The 24,650-nt window shown below is 44.3% G+C and overlaps 2 protein-coding genes across 3 annotated transcripts; both read right to left on the bottom strand.

Annotated features, from left to right (window-relative positions):
• Positions 1-147: 147 nt before the first annotated feature.
• gsg1 (germ cell associated 1) lies at positions 148-5,588 on the bottom strand. The gene is made up of 5 exons (XM_080905802.1): positions 5,106-5,588; positions 2,376-2,423; positions 2,123-2,287; positions 1,906-2,017; positions 148-1,057 (listed from the first exon to the last, which is right to left on the bottom strand). Exons 1-5 carry the CDS (start codon positions 5,398-5,400, stop codon positions 577-579), a joined length of 1,101 nt encoding a protein of 366 aa, XP_080761928.1. The 5' UTR covers positions 5,401-5,588; the 3' UTR covers positions 148-576.
• Positions 5,589-9,352: 3,764 nt separating this feature from the next.
• tcf20 (transcription factor 20) lies at positions 9,353-24,361 on the bottom strand. 2 transcript variants are annotated; one of them, XM_080905013.1, is made up of 6 exons: positions 24,041-24,361; positions 13,658-22,084; positions 13,304-13,397; positions 13,125-13,174; positions 12,854-12,954; positions 9,353-10,919 (listed from the first exon to the last, which is right to left on the bottom strand). In XM_080905013.1, the coding sequence occupies exons 2-5, from the start codon at positions 20,855-20,857 to the stop codon at positions 12,895-12,897; spliced, it is 7,404 nt and encodes a 2,467-aa protein (XP_080761139.1). In that variant the 5' UTR covers positions 20,858-22,084; positions 24,041-24,361; the 3' UTR covers positions 9,353-10,919; positions 12,854-12,894. The 2 variants fall into 2 exon arrangements, with proteins under 2 accessions (XP_080761139.1, XP_080761138.1); XM_080905012.1 differs by having other exon boundaries at positions 9,354-10,919; positions 13,111-13,174.
• Positions 24,362-24,650: the final 289 nt, after the last annotated feature.

Below are 24,650 nucleotides of genomic sequence, written 5' to 3'. Positions count from 1 at the left end.
AAAAGTTTATTTTACAAATATTCAAATATTCTGATTAAATAAATTAATAAATACAAAAAAGTTGTGTAATCTTATAATAATAATAATGGATTGCATTTATATAGCGGTTTTCTAGGCACCCAAAGCGCTTTACAATTCCACTATTCATTCACTCTCACATTCACACACTTATGAAGAAACACGGCAACATCTCACAACAGATGACGTCCATTAGTAACATGAATGGGTTTAGAAGGAAGTAAAGAGAGAGGAAAAACGAAGTATATCTTTAACTGCCTCTGTGTATTAACACAAAATTATCCCCATGTGCTCACAGACGTTATAAAGAAGTGGGCCAAAATTGCTCCACAACAAACAGGAGAATGCAAAACTGTGTTTGCATTTATTTACAACAAGCAGAAAAAGTTAATATTACATATTTTTTCAGTACAGAACTTGTGTTTTCTAACATTGTGTAAATGTGATTGTTACCTATGGGTGCAGGACCTCAAACTGAGAAATGGAGGGAATTTGGGACCATGTTCTATAAAGTTTAATATTCCCAGCACACAGCATTTCTAAGAGAGGTGTAGGTCCTCAGAGGGGGCTGTAGTCCTCTTCCTGCTCGTAATGACTCTCCTGGTGTCTTGGGAGGGTCGTGTGGTAAGAGACGGGTGGTGTAGGTGAGGGAGATGGTGAGGGCAGGGACAGACGGTGAAAAGGTGATCCAGGTGCAGGGTGAGAGGGGGGAGGAGGGAAGGACTTAGAAATCGAGATAGGAAGTGAATGGGAGTGCGTGAGCCTTGGGGTGGGGGCGGAGGGCGGCAATGTTTCCGAAGGGGGGGCATAGTAGGGAGACAAGTGGGAGATCCGAGGAGGAGACAGGGGACAGGTGAGTTTGGAGGCAGGATTTGGTGGTGTGTAGTAAGGAGCAGGTGGCAGAAGTCCCATAAAGTTAAAGCTGCAGGGGTTGAGGTCAGAGGCACGCCTGGGACCCACCATCAGGACCTTTTTGGTATAGTTGTTCAGGGTGGAGACACCTGCAGCCATGCAGATGGTGAAGCCAAGCCAGGCCACACTGTTGGAGGCAGAGGAGGAGAAACAGAAACGGCATCACAAACGTTTCACAACGTTTTGTTTTTTCACAAGTAGTAATATTATTCCGAGTAGCTTTTTGGTGCCCTACTACCATCTTGGATTGTTAACTTCAACTTGGAAGTTGGACTTAAAGGGAAAACTCAGAAACTCTGACTTTTATACTATTTATACTGGACAAGTGGAAAAGAAGAATTGGCAGGCCTAAAGCAGATAAACAGTATCTGAAAGTCATGTCCTTAAAAAATGACACAGGACTTTACTATATTGTATTTCTACATAGAATATACACATATTGTATCCTATGTATGTTGGAATCCGTTGCAATAAATTGATGCACCTATTTCCTAAATAAAATATATAAAGAAATGAGGGATGACTCAAGACTTTTGCACAGTACTGTGTCTCTAAAACGCATCAAGCAACTGTGTGTTTGCAGAAGAACTTATTTCCAGAAGCTGAGAGTTGTAAAACTGTCGTTTTAAGTGGGCAAATGATTTGAGGGCATTTCAGTAGCGTGACAAGCTGGAGGGACTTGATCCCCAGCTGATTGAGAGGTCCCACAAAGAATCCCAAACAAACAGCTCAAGGAATTTGGTGTGGAAAAAAATTGGTCTGATTCACATAAGAGCCAGGAAAAGAATGTTTATTCTCCTGTTTTCATCCCCAAAACAAGAATTTTAGTCAGTCAGACAAGCACTTAGCAATAGACATGAGGAATAGATTATCATCATACCAGTATGGTCTGAGTCAGAGAGGGAACAACTAATTGGGCTGAACCACTGTGATCTTCTACATCTTCTACGTAATATAAATGGTTAAAGAACTCACTAGAATGCCCAGGAGTACCCGTAACTATGTGGCTTGAAGTCTTCTGGTCCCATCGAGGCAGTGGTCTGAAACACCTGCATGAACATCATGTGACCGACCATCCCGAGCAGACCTGAGAGGACAAAACGAGGAAATGTAACAACCTGGTCACTCTGTCGGTGTTTCTGCGGTGTTAACAGAAGTCACTCTGATTTGACTATGCATCTAAATATTGTACCTCCCAGGACTGTGAAGACAGCTGCAAAAGCATTGAGCAGCTGGCCCCAGTGCTGCGTAGAGGGAAACCAGGCCCTGATACACAGCTGCACGGACAGCAGTATGCAGCTGATTAACAGCAGACCGATATTCACGAGCTCCATAGACAGCGACAGCCAAAGCATTGCTGTAGAAGGAGGAGGAGAGGCTGAGAGAGGGGACAGATGAGGGAACGGATTTCAAACGACACTGCGGGAGAAACCGCAAAACTTTACCTTTTTCAGATCCTGGGGGGAGTGTGTAAAAGCCTCGACACTTTTCCTCTAGAAATCAGAAGAAAACATGAGAAGAGTTTATTCTGGAAATGTTTTATGTAAGACCCATTGCAGCATTGTCTCTCCCCAAAATCCGCCAGCCCCTGCGTAATTACTCTCAGTGTAAATAAACACTGCAATCGAATTACTGTGTGAGAAACCAGATTTGAGATGACCGTTTGCATGAGTGCTGTAATGGCCTGAGTTAACCTGGTGATAGGAGATTAAAAGATTAGCTCAGATCTCGAAAAAAGATTGTGGCTACAGGGTCACACATTGAGACTGTTGTGTTTTCCATTTTTATAACATTAGATTAGATTAGATTCATTTCAATATTGCCGCATTTTGTTTCCACCAATCAAACGGGCCGTGCGTTAAAAACAGTAGCAACGTGTGCCAGTAGTGGGTTAAGCCTCTTTGTAGCCTGTTTATCTAATTGTTTACATGGCAGCTGAAATAATTAGAGTACCATATGGCTCTACACCGAGGTGGCCCTGAAAGTACAGCATACGGAGACTTAAGAAAAACAGATGCAAATAAAGGGGGAGAAATGAGGAACAGATTTTCACTAACTTGAACACGCATGTGCAAAGTGCATTAAGAAAAACACAGTAATGAACACACACAGCCGCGTGCTCGTGGCCTTCATCACTCTGCGCTCCCCTCTGTGTTGTTATAGGTTTTCTTCATTTGCTTTGTTTGATTTTTATCTTTGGATTGGTGCTCAGAGCTCCCAAGGACACCGCGCCGCACTTGCTTTGAATTATTTTTGAATTTCAGTCGTGTAAAAAAGAAAGTGCAAACTCTTTCTATTCTACGGTGTTATGTGTCAGGACATAATTATAAGTAAACAGCATCCTCACATCCGTAGGAGGTTGTAAAAAACACGTGACTTATTACACTGATATTATTTATTAAACCAACACTAAGGCTAAATGCCTTCCTTACTGATTTCATTGGAATTAAGAGAGTAGAGAATGATAATCAAACGCACTTAATTAACCGATCATCAGTGAGTGTGAGCACCTCTGTAAAAGCAGTTTTGGAGGACTGCTGATCTGGAGCAGTCAGGTGTGTTAATACAGTGATAAGGAGGAAAGACATCAATGATCCTAGAGAAGTTACTGCCCATCAATCTGGGTTATAAGGTCATTTCTAAACAATCTGAAAACAGAAGGGACCCAAGAGTCTATCCCAGCTGCCACAGGGTCACAGGGCTAACACAGACAGTAAACCATTCAACGTCACATTTGTTATGAACAATTTAGAACCAACCAGTTAACCTAACCCCACTAACTGCATGTCTTTGGTCTGTGGGAAGAAGCCAAAGTTCCTGTAGAGAACCCACACAGACACTGGGAGAACATGCTCCACACAGAAAAGGCCTGGGCGAGATTGTGGATTTGAGTCCTGCTGTGAGGTGACAGCCCTGACTGCAACCCCTTTTTAAACTAAGCGCTCTCTGTCTAATATTCACACACACGTTAATACTAATAGGAGCAACTCAGAGTTCATTATCTTGCCCACACGTATGCAGACTGAAGGAGTCAGGAATCGAACCACAAATTAGTAAATGACTAATATGAAGGTTGCAGATGACCTGATCTACTTCCTGAGCCACACGACTCTCCAAGGAGTGGGCTCAGATCATCCAACGCTCAAAGAAATTGAAAACCCCCCCAAAGTGCTCTATCTCAGACTCTACAGGCCCCAGTTAGCATGTTAAATATTAAAGTTCATGACAGCATGATTAGAAAATAACTGAACAAGTACGGCTTGTTTGGATGGGCTGCTAGGAGAAAGCCTTTTCTCTCTCAACACTTGATTTACTCTGTTGCAGACATGGTAACAGATAGCTGGAGACCACGAGATTAGGGTGCATGCACAGCTCGCGTATTGTAATGTGGAGTTTTACTTAATTAACCATATATGTCAGTTGAATTTTTGAAGGGGCTTATCGTAAATATTGATAATCATCCTTCAAATCTGCTGCAGATCAGCTGCAAATGAGACGGTGAATACCCGGTCGATGTTTGTGAATCCTATCAATCTTTCTCTCTCCGGGTTTTAATCCATAATTGAGTCATGCTGTTGAAGTCTAAATCTCGGCTAGCAGAACATAAACACAGATGATAATCCTCTTTGTGCCGAGCGCCCACCCAAATACAGTCACAATCGCACACGTACAAACACACCTGAGTCCTCACTTCACATTACCACCTTGCACTTCCTCTCTTCCTGTCACCCATTTCGGTGTCTAATGCTGGACTAAGGATTCCTTTCGCTTCCTGTTTCTGGGCAGATGTTTGGCTAACCTTGTTTGGCTACTCACCACACAGTTTAATCATCAAGTATGATCAGGGCGTGCTTATAAAAAACCTTCCGGTGATACTGATTGAATGTTACAAGCATCACTAGATAAATTAGAGAGGAGCATCGGTGCTTATTTTTAGCTTCTTTGTCCAAATCCAGTGCTCTCTCATTCATTAGTGCCTATTCCTGTTAATCCCCTTCAGGGTCAGCGGTGCCACGTCTGGGCTTTTGTAAGAAACTGAGCAACTTTGTCCTTTGACTCTCCATTGTGGTCAGTAAGGACTTCTGTTTGACTTTTGTTTTTACTTTACACAACAGAAATCAATCACAATATTCTGGGCTTGTCACATTTCTACCCACTCCCCTCTTTTCTCTCACCCCACTCATCTATGTAGATGTTCTCCTCACAGATGATGAACAGTCCGGTGTGAAAGTTGGGGAAGACAAAGCGGTCGTCGCCGGTCTCCCAGAAGAACTGAATCCTGGAGGAGTTGGAGACGCCGGGAATGGGGATGCAATTGGTCTGCTTGGTGGGCGAACACAGCGGTTTGGGCACCTTCTGCTTACCCACGCACCAGTAGGAGGACATGAGGGCCGTGGTGCTCAGGAGGAGAGACAAAAATGTCTGGACAAAGGAGAGGCAAGGGGAGCGCATCCGCTGCACGAATGCCATCGCGCGAGGGTTTAAATGAGGGCTTGGGCTGATGGAGGAGAAACAGGGAATGAGACACGATACTGAGACGTGTTTGACTCGATTTAAACAGCAAGTTAAAAAAAAAAAATCTTGCAATGTAAATGAAATGCTTCATAAGGGAATCTGTTAAATTTGCTTGACGTCAGGTATAACTCCTGTATGCCACTAAAAATACCAGCAGCCTGTTATTAGTTTCCAAGGAGAAGCGGCTCTACCCAACTGCCTCAGATTAGTGAGGCATTTAAAAGAGAGAGTGAAGGGGGCCTGATTGGTTTTACACTACTAATCACATTTAAAGAATAAAAAGACTGTGACAGAAAATCACACACTGCTGGTAATTGGTGGGAAGACAGACAGCCAAATCAGAGGAGGAAAACGGGTGAAAATAGCTGTCGCTATGGAAGCTCTCCGGGAGACAGATGCTCAAACTAATACGTCTGAGCACTTTGTGTCAAGCGGTGAATTAAAGCGCACTCACCTGCTTCAGCCTCCCTCACTTTGTCCTCAGTTGCATCATCAAGTGAGTGTGGAAGGTGAAAGAGAAACCTGGCTCCCCTCACAGCTCTGCTCTCCCTCTCACTCCTCATGAGATACTGAGAGTGATGGAGGATTTTGGCCGTCACACTGACCTCTGCGAGCAGTGTGTCTGTCAGTCTTTATGATCCGACCCCGGCAGTCAGACACAACTGTGAGCATCACACACACAAGCACACACTCCTCCTCTTTAATCCATCCTTATAAATCCAAAACAGACAACTCTGTTCCATCTGTTTTTATTTTGGTTCCTAGACTCATTTTGATCTATTTCATTCATCTCTCTTGCCTCTCATCTCCACCCTCCTTCAACACTTTCCAGCCTGTAAGTGCAAGCAGCGCTCTGTTCATGTAGAAATCAAAAATGACCTTGAAAACAGTGACAGGGGCTATAGTGCTACCCAGTACTATATGTGTGCACCATAACTCTCTGATTGTAAGACGTGGCTACTCCACTGTGATTGGCTATAGGGGGTCCACTAGACCCCTGAAGGTGTGCAAAGGTTTAATAGCAGAACACTGCTCAAAACATCACACTGCCTCTTCAGGCTTGCATTCTTCCCATATTGCATCCTGGTGCCAGGTTGCAATATGGGAGGAAACACTCACGTGCCCAGACATCCACATGATGGAAAAGAAAAACACATTTTACAGCTGTAACACTAGCGAAGCCATTACGAATATCATCACTGACACTTGACTTCTAGATTAATAACACCACAGTAACCTCTTAAATCTTTTATTTATTCCTCATACAGAAATCTAAACAGCAGAGGAAACTAAAATATACTAAATTGATTTATTCAGAACCCAGAACGGCCTGAGGGAGATGGAGGTCAAGGCCCAGCACTTGGCAGGAAGCAGCTCCTGGACATGTGAATGAGAAAAGCCTTTTTTATTTATTTTTTAATATACAGTAGGTCTGGCGTACATTCACATGGACTACTCTATTATGGGTGTGTGGCTACCTCAGCTGGTTTAGAGCGCTCAGCAGAGTCAAACAAGATACGCAGGAGAATCAATAGGTTGGAGACCGAAAGGATTTATGAGCTTTGCCATAAGATCACTTTGCAATCATCATGCTGCTGAAGTCAGTGGATGTAAATTAGAAGAATTGTCACCTCATGTTTGTTATATCAGACTAAGGCAGAGGATTGGTGAGCAGATCCAGAAGCAGCTGGAGGAGAAGCTGTTGCAGGATGAGGTGAAAGATCGAGATAAACTACAGATAAGAGAGATGCATGAAAGAATGCATCCAGAATACCTTAAAGTGCAGACACAAGAGGGAGGTGCAGCCCACCCACAGACACCCACCTTTATTGCATGCTCAGACATGCAGCATGTGCAGTACACGTATATGGGATGGGAGTCAGTTTGTTTCTCTGACCGTCTCCTTCCAGGCCAAGGAGGAGGAGGGGGGAGAAGTTGGGTGATACTGGCAGCATCATGGATGAGGCCTTACGACAACAGATGAAGGAGCAAGAGCGCAAAGATCTGCGAGGAGGCCGACCGGTTGATGAGGAAACTATCTAGAACATATTTCTAAGTAAATAAATAAATAGTTACACATCTAGTTTCCTGCTCTGCTGTTAATGTGGTGTTTTCCTGTCCATGTGCCGAGCAAAAGCCATCCCTGAAAAATACTGCAATGACATGAAAGCTGTCAATTAACACCTCCATAGCTCAAATTACTAATGTCACTCTTTATATTAAAGAATGTGACAACAACGCTGCCAAAGACGGCTCTTTTGTGCCCTTGCAGCTAGACTGGGAAAACTCTGGCTTCACTTTCTCAGTCGATAACCACGTTCATGTTGAGGTGAGTGAAACCAGATAACAGAAAGATGGGCTTGATGACAGTACAAGGCCCACACTTATCCTCAAGTATCACCATTTTTTTAAGCTAACTGCTGCATTTCTTTTAGCCTTTAGTCAGTTAATTCTATTTATTTGCTAAATTGTCACTTTTAGTATTAAAGCGTTTCAGTTATCAATTATTTTTAATGCTTAATATTTCAATTGTTAGCCTTTAGCTAATGTGAGATATCTTACCCATTGTTTTTAGGTAATATTAACTATTTCAGGGTTTTTTTTTAACCATTATTTTATACCAAATCTGAACCACTTTAGCTATTGTACGCTATTTTATTCATTATGTTGTAATGTATGCTTAACTACTTTGACCATTTATCCTTTAGCTGCTGTTAGGTATGTTAGCCATTATTGTTAGATCATGCTCTTTCACCATGTTGTACTTGATATACTTTAGCTTATGTAATCATAACCAAAGCATAGCTAAAGCTAGCTCCATTCCACTGTGTTGCATGTCTGTGCTTTTTCAGCTTAATTCACAGAGGTATTTGGGCTTTGATGTTTTTTGTGTAAAATAACCATTGTTATTATCACCACTTTTAGCAAATGTGTACCATTTATCTAGCAACCCAGTATTACCCACTTCACTCAATATTTCCATCTCATATAAACCATTTTAACCTTCAACCCTTTCCCCAGTGTTAGGTATTTTAACTATTTTAGTCACGTAAGAAAAACCTAAATGATGAATGCATACGATTCAACACAGGTGCACTTCATCATACAAAGCAGGTAACTGACATGCCACGCAGTGTGGTTGGACAGTCAGTTTGCTTAAGAAGGTTCTACATGAGCTGAGTGACCTGCAAGTATCTGTGGCAGCCATAAAACAGCCGGTGGAGTTCTCTACATACTAAAGTAAGGTGCTTTCCTTTAATACCTCCTTTAACAGAGGTTACACTAGACTAACCTTTATGAAAGAAGGAAAATAATACCAGCCAAAAATTCATAGCAATACTTTAAATACTCTTGAAAACCACACCCTTTGATTAGCATACTTAGAACTGTTATGAATACTCCACTCCTACACTGAGGGCACCTGGCAATTTTGTAACGTTATAGCAAGGTTTTTTTTCTTGCTTTATTTGAACATTTCCATCTTGATGGGAGTGGTGTCCCTGAGTGAAAGCGCTCTTATCTACAGGGTATGAGGTGGGGAATAGCTTAATTACTATGAAAAAAACATGCATTAGAAGAATGGACTTCCATCCAGAGTTCAGGAGAGTCGTATTAAAGCACACAATGGTTCACATGTTTTCCCCCCTTTTGACCAGTCTCCATGTCCAGCAACTGCTGGTGTTAGAAATTACAGTCCCAAACCATTTGAGACATCTTCTAAAACCTGTCTGATTACATCAGTATGCCGCTAAGCTTCACAGTCAACCAAAGTCAAGAAGAAACAAGAAAGGAAGTGTGCATGTGTACAGAAATGACTACAACTAATGTGGTTATTTTCCAAGAACTCACTGAGAACATAAAAGAGATAGAACGGCTGATTTGTAATAAAAGTAGAGAGAAAAATCGGGGGATAACCATGTTAGACGAACTTGAAACAGGCGGGTTTCCCAGAGGAACAGATGTGAAAACAAATATTTCAGGCACAAGAAGAGGAACATACGTGAAGCATTTTTAAGTGTATTCATAATTCATATACATATTGACAGGTTTCTAATACAGCATGGTTTTGATAGTGTAACTGTCTTTCAGCTTGACCTTTTTTTTCTTACAAGAATAACAATAAAAAATGATAAAGACAACACCATGTACGACTCACTTTTAAATTTTTATGGCAATGCTTCTTTTGAATGGATTTTGCATCTCCCGATTAGAATGCTGCCGTGTCACAGAAGTTTGAAACCATTCAAAAGTACTTGGTTAGGCTCGCCCTCGTTCATATGACACCCTCTCCAAAGTTCGCTTCCAAAAATGTCTGACGTCTGTCAGTCGAACGTAACTTTGCACGAACGTCTTACAAACGCGTGCATCCAGTTCCACACCAATAAAACCTCTTCAGTGTCCTGTCCTTCACCTTTTCCCAGCCGGCGTGGTTAAAGATGGCAGACACACTTTAGTCCATAGTGTTATCTGCTCCTCTTACGAGCGTCTGTCCTTCTCTTTGCACATTATGAACTTTTTGTACTTGAAAAATAAGACTGTGTCCATCATTTTTCGTGAATACTATCTGTACCGTAAAAACCCCGGTGATGAAAAATAAGAACACTTTTCAAAAGGACCAAAAAATGGAATCAAAGACCCAGAAGTCAGCATTTTTTCTTTTTTTCAGTTTTTCCACACGCACTCAATTGCTCACTCATACACGACTTTAGAAAGGCAACAGATGTCCGTTCTCCAAGGCAATAATGTCTTTGTGGCAAACATGACCCTGACATTACAGACAACATCACTCTGGTTCCCCCCTCTCCAGGAATGAGGAAAAAAAATCCAATTAATGCGTAGACTGAATATAAAATGAGATACATCCATTTCATTTCCATGAGTAAATACTGATGAGGTTACAAAATAATGAGGACTAAAATAATAACTGTGATCATCCTAATATTATAAAAGGTAAAATACTAATTGTGAGAGGATACAAAGTTCTCTCCTTTCTTGGGTTTATCACCCAACTTGCTCCCAATATGTCAAAGCAAACAAAAGAAAAACAATAGAAAATACAGATGATGATGATAAGCATGAGTTAAACACTTTAAGGGTGTCACTGGAAAATTAAAGTAAGCCTAGAGAGGAAGGTTGTTTCTTTTGTTCTTTATAGCAGAGTTCCTTTAGTTCCTCTGTCAGTCTTGATGTTTTATCTCATCCCACTTCCATCTTTGTAGTCCTTTTCTTGTAGCTCCATGCCCCTGTGTTGCATGTCCATGGGGGGTTTTTTTGTTTTGTTTTTTTTTCTTTTTTCCGGCTTTTAAGTAAAGAGCAACAATTCTCCTAAAAAAAATGATTTTTCTCCCTCCATTGTCTTAAATGTAAATAATGCTGAATCTTGGTGAGAAATTGTACATTCCCTTTTGTTGTCCTCAGCCGCTGATGACAGGCCAGTCTTTTTCACATTTCTCGGTCTTCTATCCCAAACTAACCTAGGAGAGAAAGAAAAAGGCATAATGAAGCAAAAAGGATACGTTGCAGTTTCGAAAAACCTTAGCATGCCAGCAGCGTTGTACAAAACAGAGACGAGAGGCATCAGTTTCCATGAGGACAGGCTGGATTGGAAGTGAGGGGGAGGCAGCGACAGGCACAAGTACAGCCACTAAGGTGAGGTGAGGAGGAGGAGTGCGAGAGCTACATGATTTTTTTTCCCTCAATGCTACTTGAAGAAACCTGCCAACAAAGAGTGGCTGCTGTGTTGCTTTTTGGAATTTAAATGAACAGAGAAGGTATAAACGAGCCAGAGGCAACAAATCCATCCATTAATGAGACAAAAGTGTCTCCACATCTTTTAATAATTAAACAAAAATAAAATGCAGCATGTGTTTGAACGTTTCTGTGGTAACTGAAGCCATGTGTTGAGGCAGGCTTTCACACTGGAGCTGGTTGCGAGACAACGTAACATTATACACCAACATCCACTTCTACATGATTACATATAGATGACTGCTCCTAGCACACAAGCTCACAATGTGACAACTACGAGGTTTGACCCTTTAAGATCTAGCATAGAATCAAGAGCCAGAGCTTATCTCTATATTCTTACATGCTGTAGTGCCATTTCTGGCAGCATTTCAAGTTGCTATACACCAATACAACCATTATAGCCCAAACTTTAATAATATGTATGCATTAAGCGCATAGTAACTACACAAATTGCAAAAAAGTGCCAAAAAAAAAAAAATATTGAAAATCGTTTTTGTTTTTACATATATTTCTAGTTAGAGAAATTTAAGAGGCTTATCCCTCAAATATGTAAATACAAAAAGGTTGCACAAAATAGTTTCCAACAACAGGAAATTCATTTTGAGTGTCTTAATAGTTTTATTTTTGAGATACACCAATTTTTATATACTGCAGGAAAAACGAAAATAAATATTATAATGCAAATTTGCAAAAAAAAACAACAAAACAGCATGTGCATCAAAATAAACTATTTAAAGCAGTGCAATTTGATTTCTAAGCATCCCAGAAACTATACAGAAAAGCAAAAAGTCAAACATGACTTTTAAAAACACCAGCATAGGCTTATAAGGCCCTGGAGGTTAAAAAAAAGAAACCTACTTCCAGTTTCGGGCAGGTAATGGCGGACATGCAATAGTTCGCGCTGACGTCCTTTTCCAACGCAGGAAGTGTTACGAACAGCTGATCAGATCGGCAAAGCGTGTTTCTGGAATATTATGTTTTTGCTGCTGCAAGTGCTTTTTATGCAATTTTTGCAAACACCGGTCTTAAAGGGTTAAGAGGCTTTTTTTTAAAGAAACAAGTAAACATGTAAATGGTTTTGGATGAGATCTGACAACGTTTGAAAGGATGAAAATCATTTTAAGAAAAGTAAACAGTATCGCTGTATTTTCTTTGAATTTTGCGTTTAAGGAGACAGACTAATTTTTTAAAGTGTTCTTGAGCATTGGCTGGTTTTATTTACTCATATTCAGTGCAGTTCTTGTGCCTGATTATTCAGACAAATGCTTTTTTTGTGTTTAAGGCACTTAACACTGACCTATGAACCATTCAGACATTAAAAAAAGGCAATTTTTAAAATGTATTTTTGGGCACTCTGTTACTAGCAGCCTGTTGCTAAAAAGTGGAATCTGTGCAAAAGTATTTCGAAACATCAACAAGGTGATGAGGTATTAGTCATAAACTCAGGGTGGTGTGCAGTTTGTGCTTTAGGAAATGGAACAAAGAAAGAAGGAAATAAATCAAAAGAACAGAGAAAAGGCGACCATCGTCCAAAGAAAAGCTTTGAATAGAAGAAGAATAAAAGTGGTCGGACTGTATTGCATTGCATCCATTTATCATTTTACCATAGCTCAAGACTTTTGCACACTACTGTATCTTACATATACAGCTGTAAACTTACAGCTCCCAGACTCCTGTGTCTCTTCCTCCTCCCTGTTTCTCTCAGCCTCTCTCTGACTGCTCCAGGTACACTGACTTGGCAGGCCGGATGCTCTGGGTAAACTGAAAGAAGGGAAGGTTGGGGAAAAAAACAAAAACAGGACGAGATAAAAGTGTGAATTAAAGAAGACTGAAGATCCTGAAAGAAATGAGGGGTTCAGGCACTGATTTGGACGTGAAAAGTAAGATATCGCACTGAATTACAAAAAGAAAACGAACCTTTCCTTCTTTACCTTGTGCTTCGGACACCGCAGCGAGAAGTTATCTTCATTCAGAGAGCAATCTGGCAAACAGACAGATTTTCAAGACTCTAAGGACACTGCCATAGACTTTTTTCTTTTTTAATCCAACAACAGACTTTCACATCATTTTACTATTTCCAGTGCACTTGTGCAGTAATGCAGACACTCACCTGCTTCAATAGCACATAAGTAGTGGTAGCGAAGTGTACAGCCTTTACTATAGCAGCCCAGGGTTGAGCCAACCATCTCACAGTATGAGCAGGACTGAGAAAAGATGACATAAATACATAAAAACCGTCAGATACAGAAAGACAGATACAATCTGAAAAAACTGATGAGCAAGCACACTTGATATACTGTATAGTACATGATCCACTGCAGTACTGGGTGTCTTATCAACATGCATGTATACGTGTGATTTTATTAAGCAGTGAAACCTACATAAATTTAAATAAAAAGCATAAATTTGTAATTCCCCCCTCCACCTCACCCCACCCCAAAAATGCCAAATATGTACAACTCACTGTTTCTCTGCCGCCATCTAGTGCTTCCTGCAGGCCATACAGTCTCCCATTGACAAGGTACACTCCACTGGTCCACACTATACATCCTTCATGGACCCACAGCTCCTCTGGATCCATGGGCATCTGAGGCAGTTGTGCCAGCTGTGCCAAGGGTCCCAGGGAATCCAAGGCCGGTGGAGGGGGCTGGAACGGCAGGGAGGCCTTACTGTTGGCTGGCACCATTCTGGGGGAATCCTCACTCGACTTGTGTCTCCTTTTAAAACGGGGATGCGAGGTCAGCTTTCTGTGCTGAGGTCGCTGCTGAGCTTCATCTGCAGGCTGCTGTTTCGGCGGCTGCTGCTGGTCGGTTTCAAGGTCTGGCTCTCTCTTAAGCTCAGGGATAGGTCTGATATCCAGATTCATATCCCAGGTTAGAGAGGTTTTAATGGCAGCGGACGAGGAGGAGGAGGAGGAAGAGGAAGAAGAAGAGGCAGCGTTACTGTGCTTGTCAGCCACATGCGTCATCATTTCCTCCCTCCCAGCTGGAGAAGCAGTTCTGACTGTAGTGTTAAGAGAAGCAGGGTTTGAATCCAGATTGAAGGCATAGTCGCTCTCAGATGAGGGCTTGGTAAACTGAGCATCTTGTGTTTGTGTGTCTTGGATTGTAGTCAAAGGGTTTGAGCTCACGTCTGAATTTGGTCCTGTTTTGTTTGTGCCTGTGGTTGCCTGACATTGCCTGACCTGGGGCTGATTCTTGGGGAGCTTTGCAGCATATTCAGCTGGGTAGAAAGGCCCGTAGAGATCTCCGAGGTGTTTGTAATTTGCCCATTTCTGACACAGGCAACACAGCAGGCGGCCGGAGTGATTGGTCTCCGTAATCACAGGGCCTGAAACAACATAGCCAGATGAAGGAAGTGCTTTTCCTGACTGAAGTGTAGTTTCCACCTCGTCCGTCTCCCGTTTCTCTGATTCTCTGTCTCTCCTAGATAACTGGGAGGAAAGAGCCGAGGTCAGGAGGCATTCAATTCCACTCCCACCAGCTTTCCCTCCAACTGCGCTGCGCTCTCCTTTCATCTTGTCCTCCTCAGCGTTCACAATGGTGCACACCGCCCCTATCTCTGGTACTTTTTTCTCCACGTGTATGTGGGGAACAAACAAGCCCTTTCTGTTAGGATCTGCAAAAGCTCTATTTGCGCCTAAAGGTGTATCTGGATCGTCTTTGGCCACTGAGGGCGTTGCCGCTGCCGCTCCTCGCCGCCTCCTCCTCTGCCGCCCTCTTGCTTCCAGGGGCTCGTCTTCATCTTTGACGCCTCTGCGTCTTCGCCGCACAGGTTTGACCTCGATCTCCGGCTGGGTGTCCTCGCTCTCGACGTCCACCTTCACTACCTGGGTTAACACAGGTGGGGCCAGCGGAGGAGTGGTTTTACTGTCTGGCAGAGGGGGTGCTGGCGGGGCTGTTGTGGTTGTTGTTGTTGTTGTTGTGCTGCTGCTGCTGTTGGTAGTCTGCATTGTTGGTGGAGTTGTGGGAGCAGCTGTAGCTGGAATGGCCGGTGCTGGAGGAGTGCTCAAAGTTGCATTCTGTGTTTGGACTTGAGACTGAGCGCTAGCTTGTGTTTGGACTTGGTTTTGGGCCCGTTTTTGTTTATTCACACTCCCAACAGGCCTGCCTTTTTTCTTGCCAGATGGGAAATAGCCTTTAGGCACAACACTCTCTAGCGGCTTTGAATCTTGTGGTGACAGACTGGACCTACCGGAGGACATCTGATGCTGCCTGTTGAGCATGTGCCCTTGAGCCTGGCCGTGGTGGGGCGGAGTGGTGCCATAGTAGTCGCTGCCAGGATAATCATCAAATCCCATGCCAGATTCTTGAAGTTTCTGTCGAAGAAGGTTAGCGGCAGACTGCTCTCCTCGCCTCGTCTCAAGCTGCTGGTACGTGTTGGTGAAATGCTGAATGTCTGACAGGGCAGACGAAGATGGAGGTGGGGAACCCTGAACCGGGCGAGGAAGAGGTGGAGGAGGAGGCAGTGGTCCGAGCAAAGCAAAATCCTCCTTGTCGCCAGATGCCGATGCCACAGCAGCACCTAATCCAAAGTCAAAGTCCTGTTGTTTGAGGGGCTGAGACGTCTGGTGGGGATCGCATGGGTAAGCTGATGGAGGTAGAGGCCCAGTTTCGTCAACGCCTCTAAAGGGAATCATGTCGTTTAATGAGTGACTTTCATCCATGTAACTATCGTCCCCTCCTGGAACCCTGGGGAAATGTGGCAAGTCTTGGTCCTGCGAGTCATTAAATGTTGGTATTTCGGAGTGAGAGAAGCCTGGGTAATGATTTGACTCATCATCAGTATGGCCTGCTGGCTTTTTAATATTTGGTGTGATTTTCTGCACTATTGCCTCTAGTTTCAAACCACGTCCTTTTCTGGGAGGCAAAGCCTTAGTGTTGCCACTGGATGGAGACAGAGGTTGGGAATAGGTGCTGTCTCTTGGCAGAGGGGATGAGAGCCTGGGACATGGAATATCTGAACTGGATGAGTCATCTTCGTTGTGATGGCCAAGCTCAGACTGGGCCCCAGGAGAGTGATGTGAATTTGTGGCGGCCCTCTGTTGAGACACATCCTGGAGTTGCCTTTTGGCGGGAATGGGAGAGATAAAAGAGCGAACTCTCCTCCGTAATATTAGCGGATTTGTGTCTCCGGAGCCGCCGGCTTTGGTCTGATGCTGCACCTGTGGCTGGGTGGAATTCACGTCAGCAGGAGACTTGGTGGAGCTGGGTGGAGGAGGTGGGCAGGGATGTTTGGCTTCTTCTGTGGCTACTCTGGAGACCTCAGGTTCGGCGGCATTTTGGCCGTGAGGCATCTGCGGCAGAACGGGGCCGTGTGAAACAGGAGTTGGAGGAAGGAGAGGGGGAGGTGGTGGGGGAGGAGGAGGAGGAGGAGGCTGCGCTCTGAAGTAGTCCCCCTCCATCATTCGAACACCTTCTCTTCCGGAGTGTGTCGACTCCCACATTTTCATGTCATAGTAGGCGCTTTGATGATGGAGGGAAGGTTTGCCAGCGTGCGTTTCACTTGGCATGTCAGTTTGAGAGATCATCCTCTGTCTCTGCTCTGACTGGCTGACTTTATGTCTTCCAGGGGACAAGCTGGGCTGCATCATCATCTCCTTGGTGGGCCTGCTCATCGCTTTTACCCAGTCACTCATTTCATGGTGATGAGGTGGGCCGTGAGGGTGAGGATACATTTGAAGCTTAGATGCAGCTTGAGCTGAAGGGGACAGACTGTGGTATGGATGATGGGAGGGAAAATGAGGATTGCTGCGTGACATCATATTGCCCTCTCTTGAATCTCCATATCGATATCCAGGAAATGTGCTGCTGCTGCCAGCTGACAGATCAACGCCGTGAAGGTACGGCTGATGCCTTGACGGCGAAGTTAAAGGATTAGTGTTCATAGGATGAGAAGGCAAGGGGGGAATATCAACATTACTTCGCCTATAGGGGTCAGCATTCATTACAACTGATGAATGGATCGACTTGGAATGATACTCCGTGTCTGCCTCATTAGCCCCACCACTTCCTTGCTGCTCAGTTTGCAAATTTGGAGCTTCCACCCCAGTCTCTTTTGATGCAGTTTCCATTTTCATTACTTGTTTCTCTCCCGTATCCTTTTTAGTTAGATCACTGGCTGCTGCTGCTGGAGAGGAAAATGGCTGTTGAATCACAGAAGCTCCACTCTGACTTTTCTCCCGCTCTCTCTCTCTGTCGCTCTCTCTGTCCCTCTCTGGTGTGCTGCGTCGGTTTGGCGACACATCACAGATGACAGAGCGTCGCTCTGATGGGGCTAATATGCAGCCTGATGATTTCTGAGGCTCAGTTTGACCACCGCTGCCGGTTAGTGGCTCTGGCTCTTGCAAAAGGAGCTCCTGCACAGCAGAGGATGGAGTGGAGACATTAGATAAGGCTTTTCTTGGTGGTAGAGAGTAGTCAGCTAAGTTTATGTGTTTTGTTGCTGCTTGCTGAGACTCGGCCTGTGGTAAATGGCCCTGGGACACACCCACCTCTGTTTTCTCAGCATTTTGCATAATCTTAGCGTTTGACATTTCTGACTTCACTGAGGACTGAGGCTCTGTGGTAAAATCAGGCTCGCTTCCATGCCGCTGGCTTTGGGGTTTTCCAGCGCTACCCATTTGAGCTGAACCCTCAGTTGCTCCACTCTGCATTCTCATACCTTCAGCCATGCCATATGATGGGTGTCTGGACTGAAACTGCTGATGAACTTGAAGATGTGAAGAAAATGCCTGTTCTGGTCTCCCATAGCGACGATCTAAATTGTAACCTTGAAGGACCTCTTGCAAAAGGCTTGGGAATTGCTGAAGCTGTGCATTCTCCTCGAGACCTTTAGCCCCTGATCCCTGGCCTCGCTTCACCAAAGCCTCTGCTACAGAACCACTGTCTTTCTGATGCACAGGTCCGAAACTAGGTTGTGACTGTTGGTATCCTAAATATCTTGGATTTGAATCCATCACACCCACTGGGCCAGGCCTCCCTTTGTTCTTCAAGGATAAATCTGAGCCATATGTTGATTCAGGGTAGCCATACTTATGCGGGCCAGACTGGGAAGGATTATGAGGCCGTCCGAAGTTTGATTTCTGGTAATGGGATGAATACAGACTGAGGTCTACGCCTTCATCGCCATTATGACTGCTCGACTCTCTTAAATAAGAGTGTGAGTGTTTCTCTTCTATACAGTTGTCCTGGGGATTCTTGCTTTTTTCTGTGAGACTTCCCTCAGACCGAGCGGAAACAATCACTCCAACACTACTGGCGTTGTGCTGCTCCTCAGACGTGTGCTTTTCTTCCCTCTCGTTACTGTGTAATCTGGATGTGGAGTGAACCCTATTCTCTTTGTCCTGTCCATTTTGTGTATCGACTTCCCCATCCCGCTGCATTTGGCTGCTGCCTTTCACGGTTTTATCAGCTACACCGTCGCTTTCGTTTTTAATGACTTCATTTTTAATTTCTAGTGTCTTCTTATTGCCACCTCTGCGGTCATTGTATGCTGCCCCAGACTCTGGGACACAGTTTGGCTGAGGGGGAATACTGGAGGAAGTGGATGAGGAAACTGGAGGCATCGGATGTGAGCTTGGGCCAGTCTCTGACGACTGATACACAAAGGATGGAGATGACGATGAAGCAGGAATATGAGCTTCATTTGCCTTCGCTTCAGAGGCAACTGGATCCTTTGATGAATCAGAGGTGATTACTTTGACATTTGATGTTTGTCCAGTCTGTGGTTGGCTTTGGCTCTGTGACTGAGGGTGAGAGCCAGCTGCTTCAGATCCACTGCTTGCACCGCTCATCTGCCTCACTCTCCCATGTTCCCCCTCAGAAAACTGCTCCTCTCGCTCCACCTTGGTTCCTGAGGAGCCTTCGACTGACAACAATGAGGAGTCTTCATCCACCCCGACATCTATGCTGGCTCCATCTCCGGCCCCTACTGCACTTCCATCTTTGACCGTGCTGGTGCTCGAGGCTGCGCTTGCATTGCGACTCCTCGGCTGTGATGGGAGCACGCTATACGTCGCCTGTTGCATCTGTCCGCTTTCTTTCTTCTTAGGTGAAAGCACTGTGTCAGTAAGGACCATGTGCTGAACTGTGTTTGGTAAATTGGCTACTTGTGAGCTCAAGGCATTAAGACTATTCAAGCCGGCATCCTGCATTTTGTCAACTGAAGAGGATGAATAAACAGAAGAACCTTCGTCTCGGGATCCAATTCCCGTGCCTAGCCCCATTTTACTGCGGCCTGTTGGAGGGAGATTGCTCCCTCCGGCTGCACTCATGCTGTGAGGTTTATGACTGCCACTGCTACCACAACTACTGATGCTGCTATTAGAGTTGGGTGTGGGACTTAACTGAGGCATAGTCTGCAGTAATCTACCATGACCATGGCTGCTACGAGGGTTTGATGTAGGAGGATGTGAAGGACCATGACCTGAGGGGGTTCCATGTGCCTCTGAGACACCCATCAAAGGGGAAGGAGAGGAGCTACAGCTGGGGGAGTGCACTGCCGATGCAGCTGGAGAGGGATTGGAAATTGGGCTAAAGTTTTGGTTAATTTGAGTTTGTTGCGCATTGGGATGCATTGGAGATTTGGTTATTTCTTGGGATGCTGGCTGAGGTATACTGGGATTGGAGGCCTGATGATGTTTAGCATATACAGAGCCTGGAGACTGGCCCTGCATCTTGAGAGGTGTGTCATAACCTATCCCTAAATTGTGCTGCGAGTTGCGGTGCTGTAGTGTGGCTTGCTTGTGAAGTGAATGTGTCTGTGGGGAATATCCAGGATAATTTGAAGCATGGTAACTTTGTTGAACATTCTCCATTGGCCCCACATTGTTAGCAGCAACTGAACTGGAGACTGAATTTGAACTGGAGTTGACACTGGGAGAACTGTTGACTTTGGGATCGAACCCAGCGCTGGCAGCCCCGTCGAGATATCTCTGTGGAGGGGGGCTGTACATTCCTGATGACCCCGTGGATGCGCCACCCTGGGGAGAGTAGTGCGGGTACTGATGGGTCATTCTATGTCCAGAGTGTGGATAGCTCCTATGCTGCTGTCCATGATGGATAGCTGGGAAGGTTTGCCCATGCTGGCGGTGCTGCATCTGAGAACCTGGCACTGGCTGCATTGCAGGGTTCTGACTCATATTATACTGATGAGAGGGAGAGAACGCTCCAGTACCTCCTCCTGAACCAGCACTAGAGGCATAGTCTACTGGATATGGCGACATCAGGCCAGATGACGGTGCAGAGCTAGATCCGGGATGCCGGTACTGGTGAGGTATATGTCCATCAATATTGGGGTACCCAAAACCGTAGCCCATACCTCCCCTTCTGTGCCTGTCCTTTCCACCCACTGGAAAATAGTAATCCATGGTCTCTTTCCTGTAAGGGTTATTACTGCTGCCACTGTGAATGTTACCCTGTGTTGGTGTTGGCTCCACAGCTCCTCTGTTTCTAGCACTGTAAACAAGCATGTGGCTGGCTTGACTTGGGTGGTGATGGCCTCTGTGCAGGCTCTGCTGGTGCATCCCTGCATAATCATCTGTCATCCTCGGGGATATCTGGGGCTCTGCTGGCTGTGGGGGATAGGGAGGTACGCCTCCACCCCTCCCACTGAACCCAGGGGGGAGAGAGGGGGGAACTGGACTGTTAGGAAAATTCTGCATTGTTCAGAAAACTAAAATATCTGTTAGTGTTTATATCAGGGAATGATTCCGATCAGAAACTGGAAGGCTTATGACAGTATGAATAAATGACAAAGAGAGAGTCTACGGCCTGTCAGGAAAAGAAAGAAATGCTTTTGAAATCCACCAAAGAGCAAAGCAATACATATACACATACATATATGTATATATTGCAGCTGTAATAATCACTTTTGTAGTGCCAGCAGTGGATCGGGAGGTTAAACTTAGGATGACATCTCCAGTTTTGGAAAAAGGTCAAACTGCAAAAACTGTACTTTTTAAATGTGAACGTGTACTTTCCAACGGGGGGAAAATGTTCACTTAACAGCTGGGTCTTAGAAAACAGATTCTTCTTTAAGATTTATGTCGTGAAGCAGCTTTCTACTTCAAAAAAAAATTAGAAGATTAAAAATGAGCAGTCATTCCCATGAAGCTGAAGCAGTTTGGCACCGAACAGGCAAAAGATATGGATGATTGCCACATCACCATGTGAGTTTTTCAACCTTAAATGTCTTTACGCATATGAACTCCACACTAATAACAGCTCAAGCAGGCAGAGTTATTTCTGGGTTTAAACGGTGTTACGATCCAACACGGTCTTGCAAAATGGAAAAAAACAAAAAAACAAAAAAATATCTCATTAAAACCATCGAGATTGTGCTCCGTCGCGGCGATCCTTCAGTTCGTCAAAGCGTGTAAGACTGCTGGGACTTGACTCACACCTGTGTGAGACAAAAACTCCAGTAATGGAATCAAGTGGTCTGAATCAAGACCCTCACTCAACATCATCCCAGAGGCGAACGCTCCATGGATATATTCACATCGGCTCTTGGATACAGAGTCCAACGCTTTTTCAGGCGTTCGTTTTCTCGGTCTCTCCTTTTTGGATTTCCTTTTTTAGTTTTTTGCAACTGCATGCAATCATCTGGACTGTAGAAGTATTTGATCCCTATATAGTGACCGTTCTCTCCTTGCCTCCACACATCTTGATGCTTTCCTGTGTCTTCAGCACTTAGCCATCTTACCTTTGTTTTTTTCTGTCAACCATCATTTAATTCTACCTAGTTCCATGGCAACAGTTTTCCAAAAGGAGGGTAATCCATTTATTCCACTTCAGGTTGAGTCAATTCATGCTCCTGTTTTCTGTTTCTCTTCAGTATTTCCATGCAGATGTGTTCATTTCCCATGAACTGCTGACCAGAAAAAAACCTGTTGTCAAAAAAAAAAAGAAAAGATAAATCAAATGCGTGCAGATGTAATGCGCCAACATTTATTAAATATACCTCCTGCTAAAGCTCTGTTGTCGTAGGTAAATATTTATAACTAGCAGTGCACTGATTGCTCACAGGGCAATAGCAAAGTGCATTTTGGGCTAATTGACAGTTTTATACTTATATATTGCATATATTACTTTATTAATTAATTAACTGCAACGACTCAGTGGTAAATACAACATATACGTAACACTAACAAAAAAAAACCCCCTCATACTTTATTTTCAAATGATTGATCTGGGGTCACATATTATCTCAGCATTTCTCATAAGTGCACTTTATTTTCCAGTCAGCCGCATAAATATTACGCTGCACTATTGCAAATGCATTTGCAAAAAAGGGCAATAATCTAAACATGACTTAATGTTGCACAAGCAATCTCATTCAACTTCTGTCTTCTCTACTTAAAAGGCTTTCTGGTCTCGTATCATCGCTTCTCTTTTATCATTCTCTGCGAGTACAGCTTTTACTTTGGTCCACACTTTAACAATGCATGCTTAAGGCGTCTCTTGTGACTGATAAACAGACTTGGTGGCTGAAAGGAGGGTAATCAACAGTCTCTGAGTGAGGCAACAAAATACTCATCCTCACAGGTAAACAACCAACCCTGTGGAGTCAAGACAGAAGCAGTCCATCTGTCCTCTTTTTAAAATGAGAAAAGGAGACCATTAACCTTAATGTGCTTAACTTGTTTTTAAAGGATTTAATTGTTATGGGTGATAATTAAAGGGATGATGCCACCTTTATGGGGTTAGTGCCTTTAATTGTCATGTGTGACATAAGCCTCAATTGTATGTCTCTAATACACTGTAAAATTGTTAATGGCCCTAAAACAACTTTGGATGGCTTCTCCCACTGTGGGGACTTTAACTGAGCAACATTATTGGGCATCACTAGAAGCTGCAAGAAAAACATGACAATGAGCAGGGACCATGTGAGGTTGCAAAACAAACCGATCACACCGTGTCAATCGGACTGAGTCAAACCACACAGCACCATCAAACAGGTCTGATCAAATGCTCCGACAGTCACAGTTAAGGTACACCGGCGATGCAGAGCAACAGCTAAAGTTAGGTGGAGACACTTGGTTTCCATCCTTCTGTGAGCTCACGCTTAGGTTATGGACAGATTATTAATTAATCAAAGCAGCTCGCCGAGCACGACCAGGCGGCAGCATTCATAACACAGAGAGCAGTGCAGCAGCAGCAATAATAAAAACTGGCTCAGTGCAGTCTGTCAGCAAGTCAATCAGCTGCATGGCTGCCTAATTGATACGCAGACGCAATGTTTTTGCAGATAATTATCAAACGCTAGCTCCGTTTTATCTGGACAATTTGTCGTCTCAGACTGCCATCAACAAAACACAGGCTTTTGCACCACAACCTTAGTGGCTATATTAGCCAGTAGCAAGGTATACGCATTACAATTAGCCTTTTAGTGCTGCCTCTTTTTTTCTTTTTAGCTCCTTTAGGTTAGCGTTAGCAACAATACCTCAAATGCTGCATATTAAAATTGTAAGCTAGCCGCATATGTTGAGAGCTAGCTAAGCTAGAACCTCCAGTTAGCATTGTAGCAAGGCAGCTAATTTGCGTTTCTTGCATTTAAGACCCTGCACAAAAGAGTAGTTACAGCAGGCTAAAGGAACAGGGGCAGCCAAGCAGCGTTTAGCCACAAATAGAGAAGTGATTAGGTGCAGATGTTCCCCCCTCACATTATTCAGTGGGGCTGTGAGTAAATGGGTTAGCTAGCATAAATAAGAGACCTGGTGTGGGCACTGCAACAGAAAAATTGCCGTCACGCAGCCAGATATTTTTCTTGAATAAACAGAGCTAACGTTTGCCAGGGAGAGGCAAGTCACTCAGAGACAGGCTAGCTAACACACTGTAGATACCTGAAAACGTAGCAATACAGGCCCCTCGAAGAGTGAAAGGCTGTTTTGTGACAATCCCGCTGCTGTGGCAGGAAACCCCAGTCTAGAGTCGACTCCTCCGCCGCTTTTCCCTCAGCGCTTTTGAGTCCAGACAACCCCGACCAGCGGCGGCGAAGTCGGGGGCCCCGTCACGACACTTAGATCCCGGGCCTTTCTTCCGATCCCCCCTTTTTTCTTTTGTCCTCACCTCCAAAAAATGATGAGAGCGGAGCACAATCGGGGTGCCTGTGGGTCCCGTAACCAGCGAGGTCCATACACCCCCGCCCCCTCCCCTCTTGTTCCCTCGCCTCTCGCTCTCTCTCTCCCCCCCTCTTTCACACACCGCTTAGGTGATTCCACCTATCTCGAAGTAAAATTAAACACATTGCCCTCGCACGAGCCTCCATCAGCACGCGAAGCTTTCAGACGTCATTTTCCGTCATTAAATTGCATTTGCATGCCTTCATCAGTAGCTCGACTCATTCGTTTTCCTGTTGGACTACTGTTTTTTTCCCCTTCTTCTTGCAACAGAAAGACCGCCTTAAAAATGCATACACACTCATATTCCTGCACCCCCTCCCTCATCTCTCTC

This window comes from Rhamphochromis sp. 'chilingali', assembly GCF_963969265.1.
Source record: "Rhamphochromis sp. 'chilingali' genome assembly, chromosome: 15".
Lineage (NCBI taxonomy): Eukaryota > Metazoa > Chordata > Actinopteri > Cichliformes > Cichlidae > Rhamphochromis > Rhamphochromis sp. 'chilingali'.
Note: the sequence above shows the minus strand (reverse complement) of the source record. Positions and strands in the feature narration are given on the sequence as shown.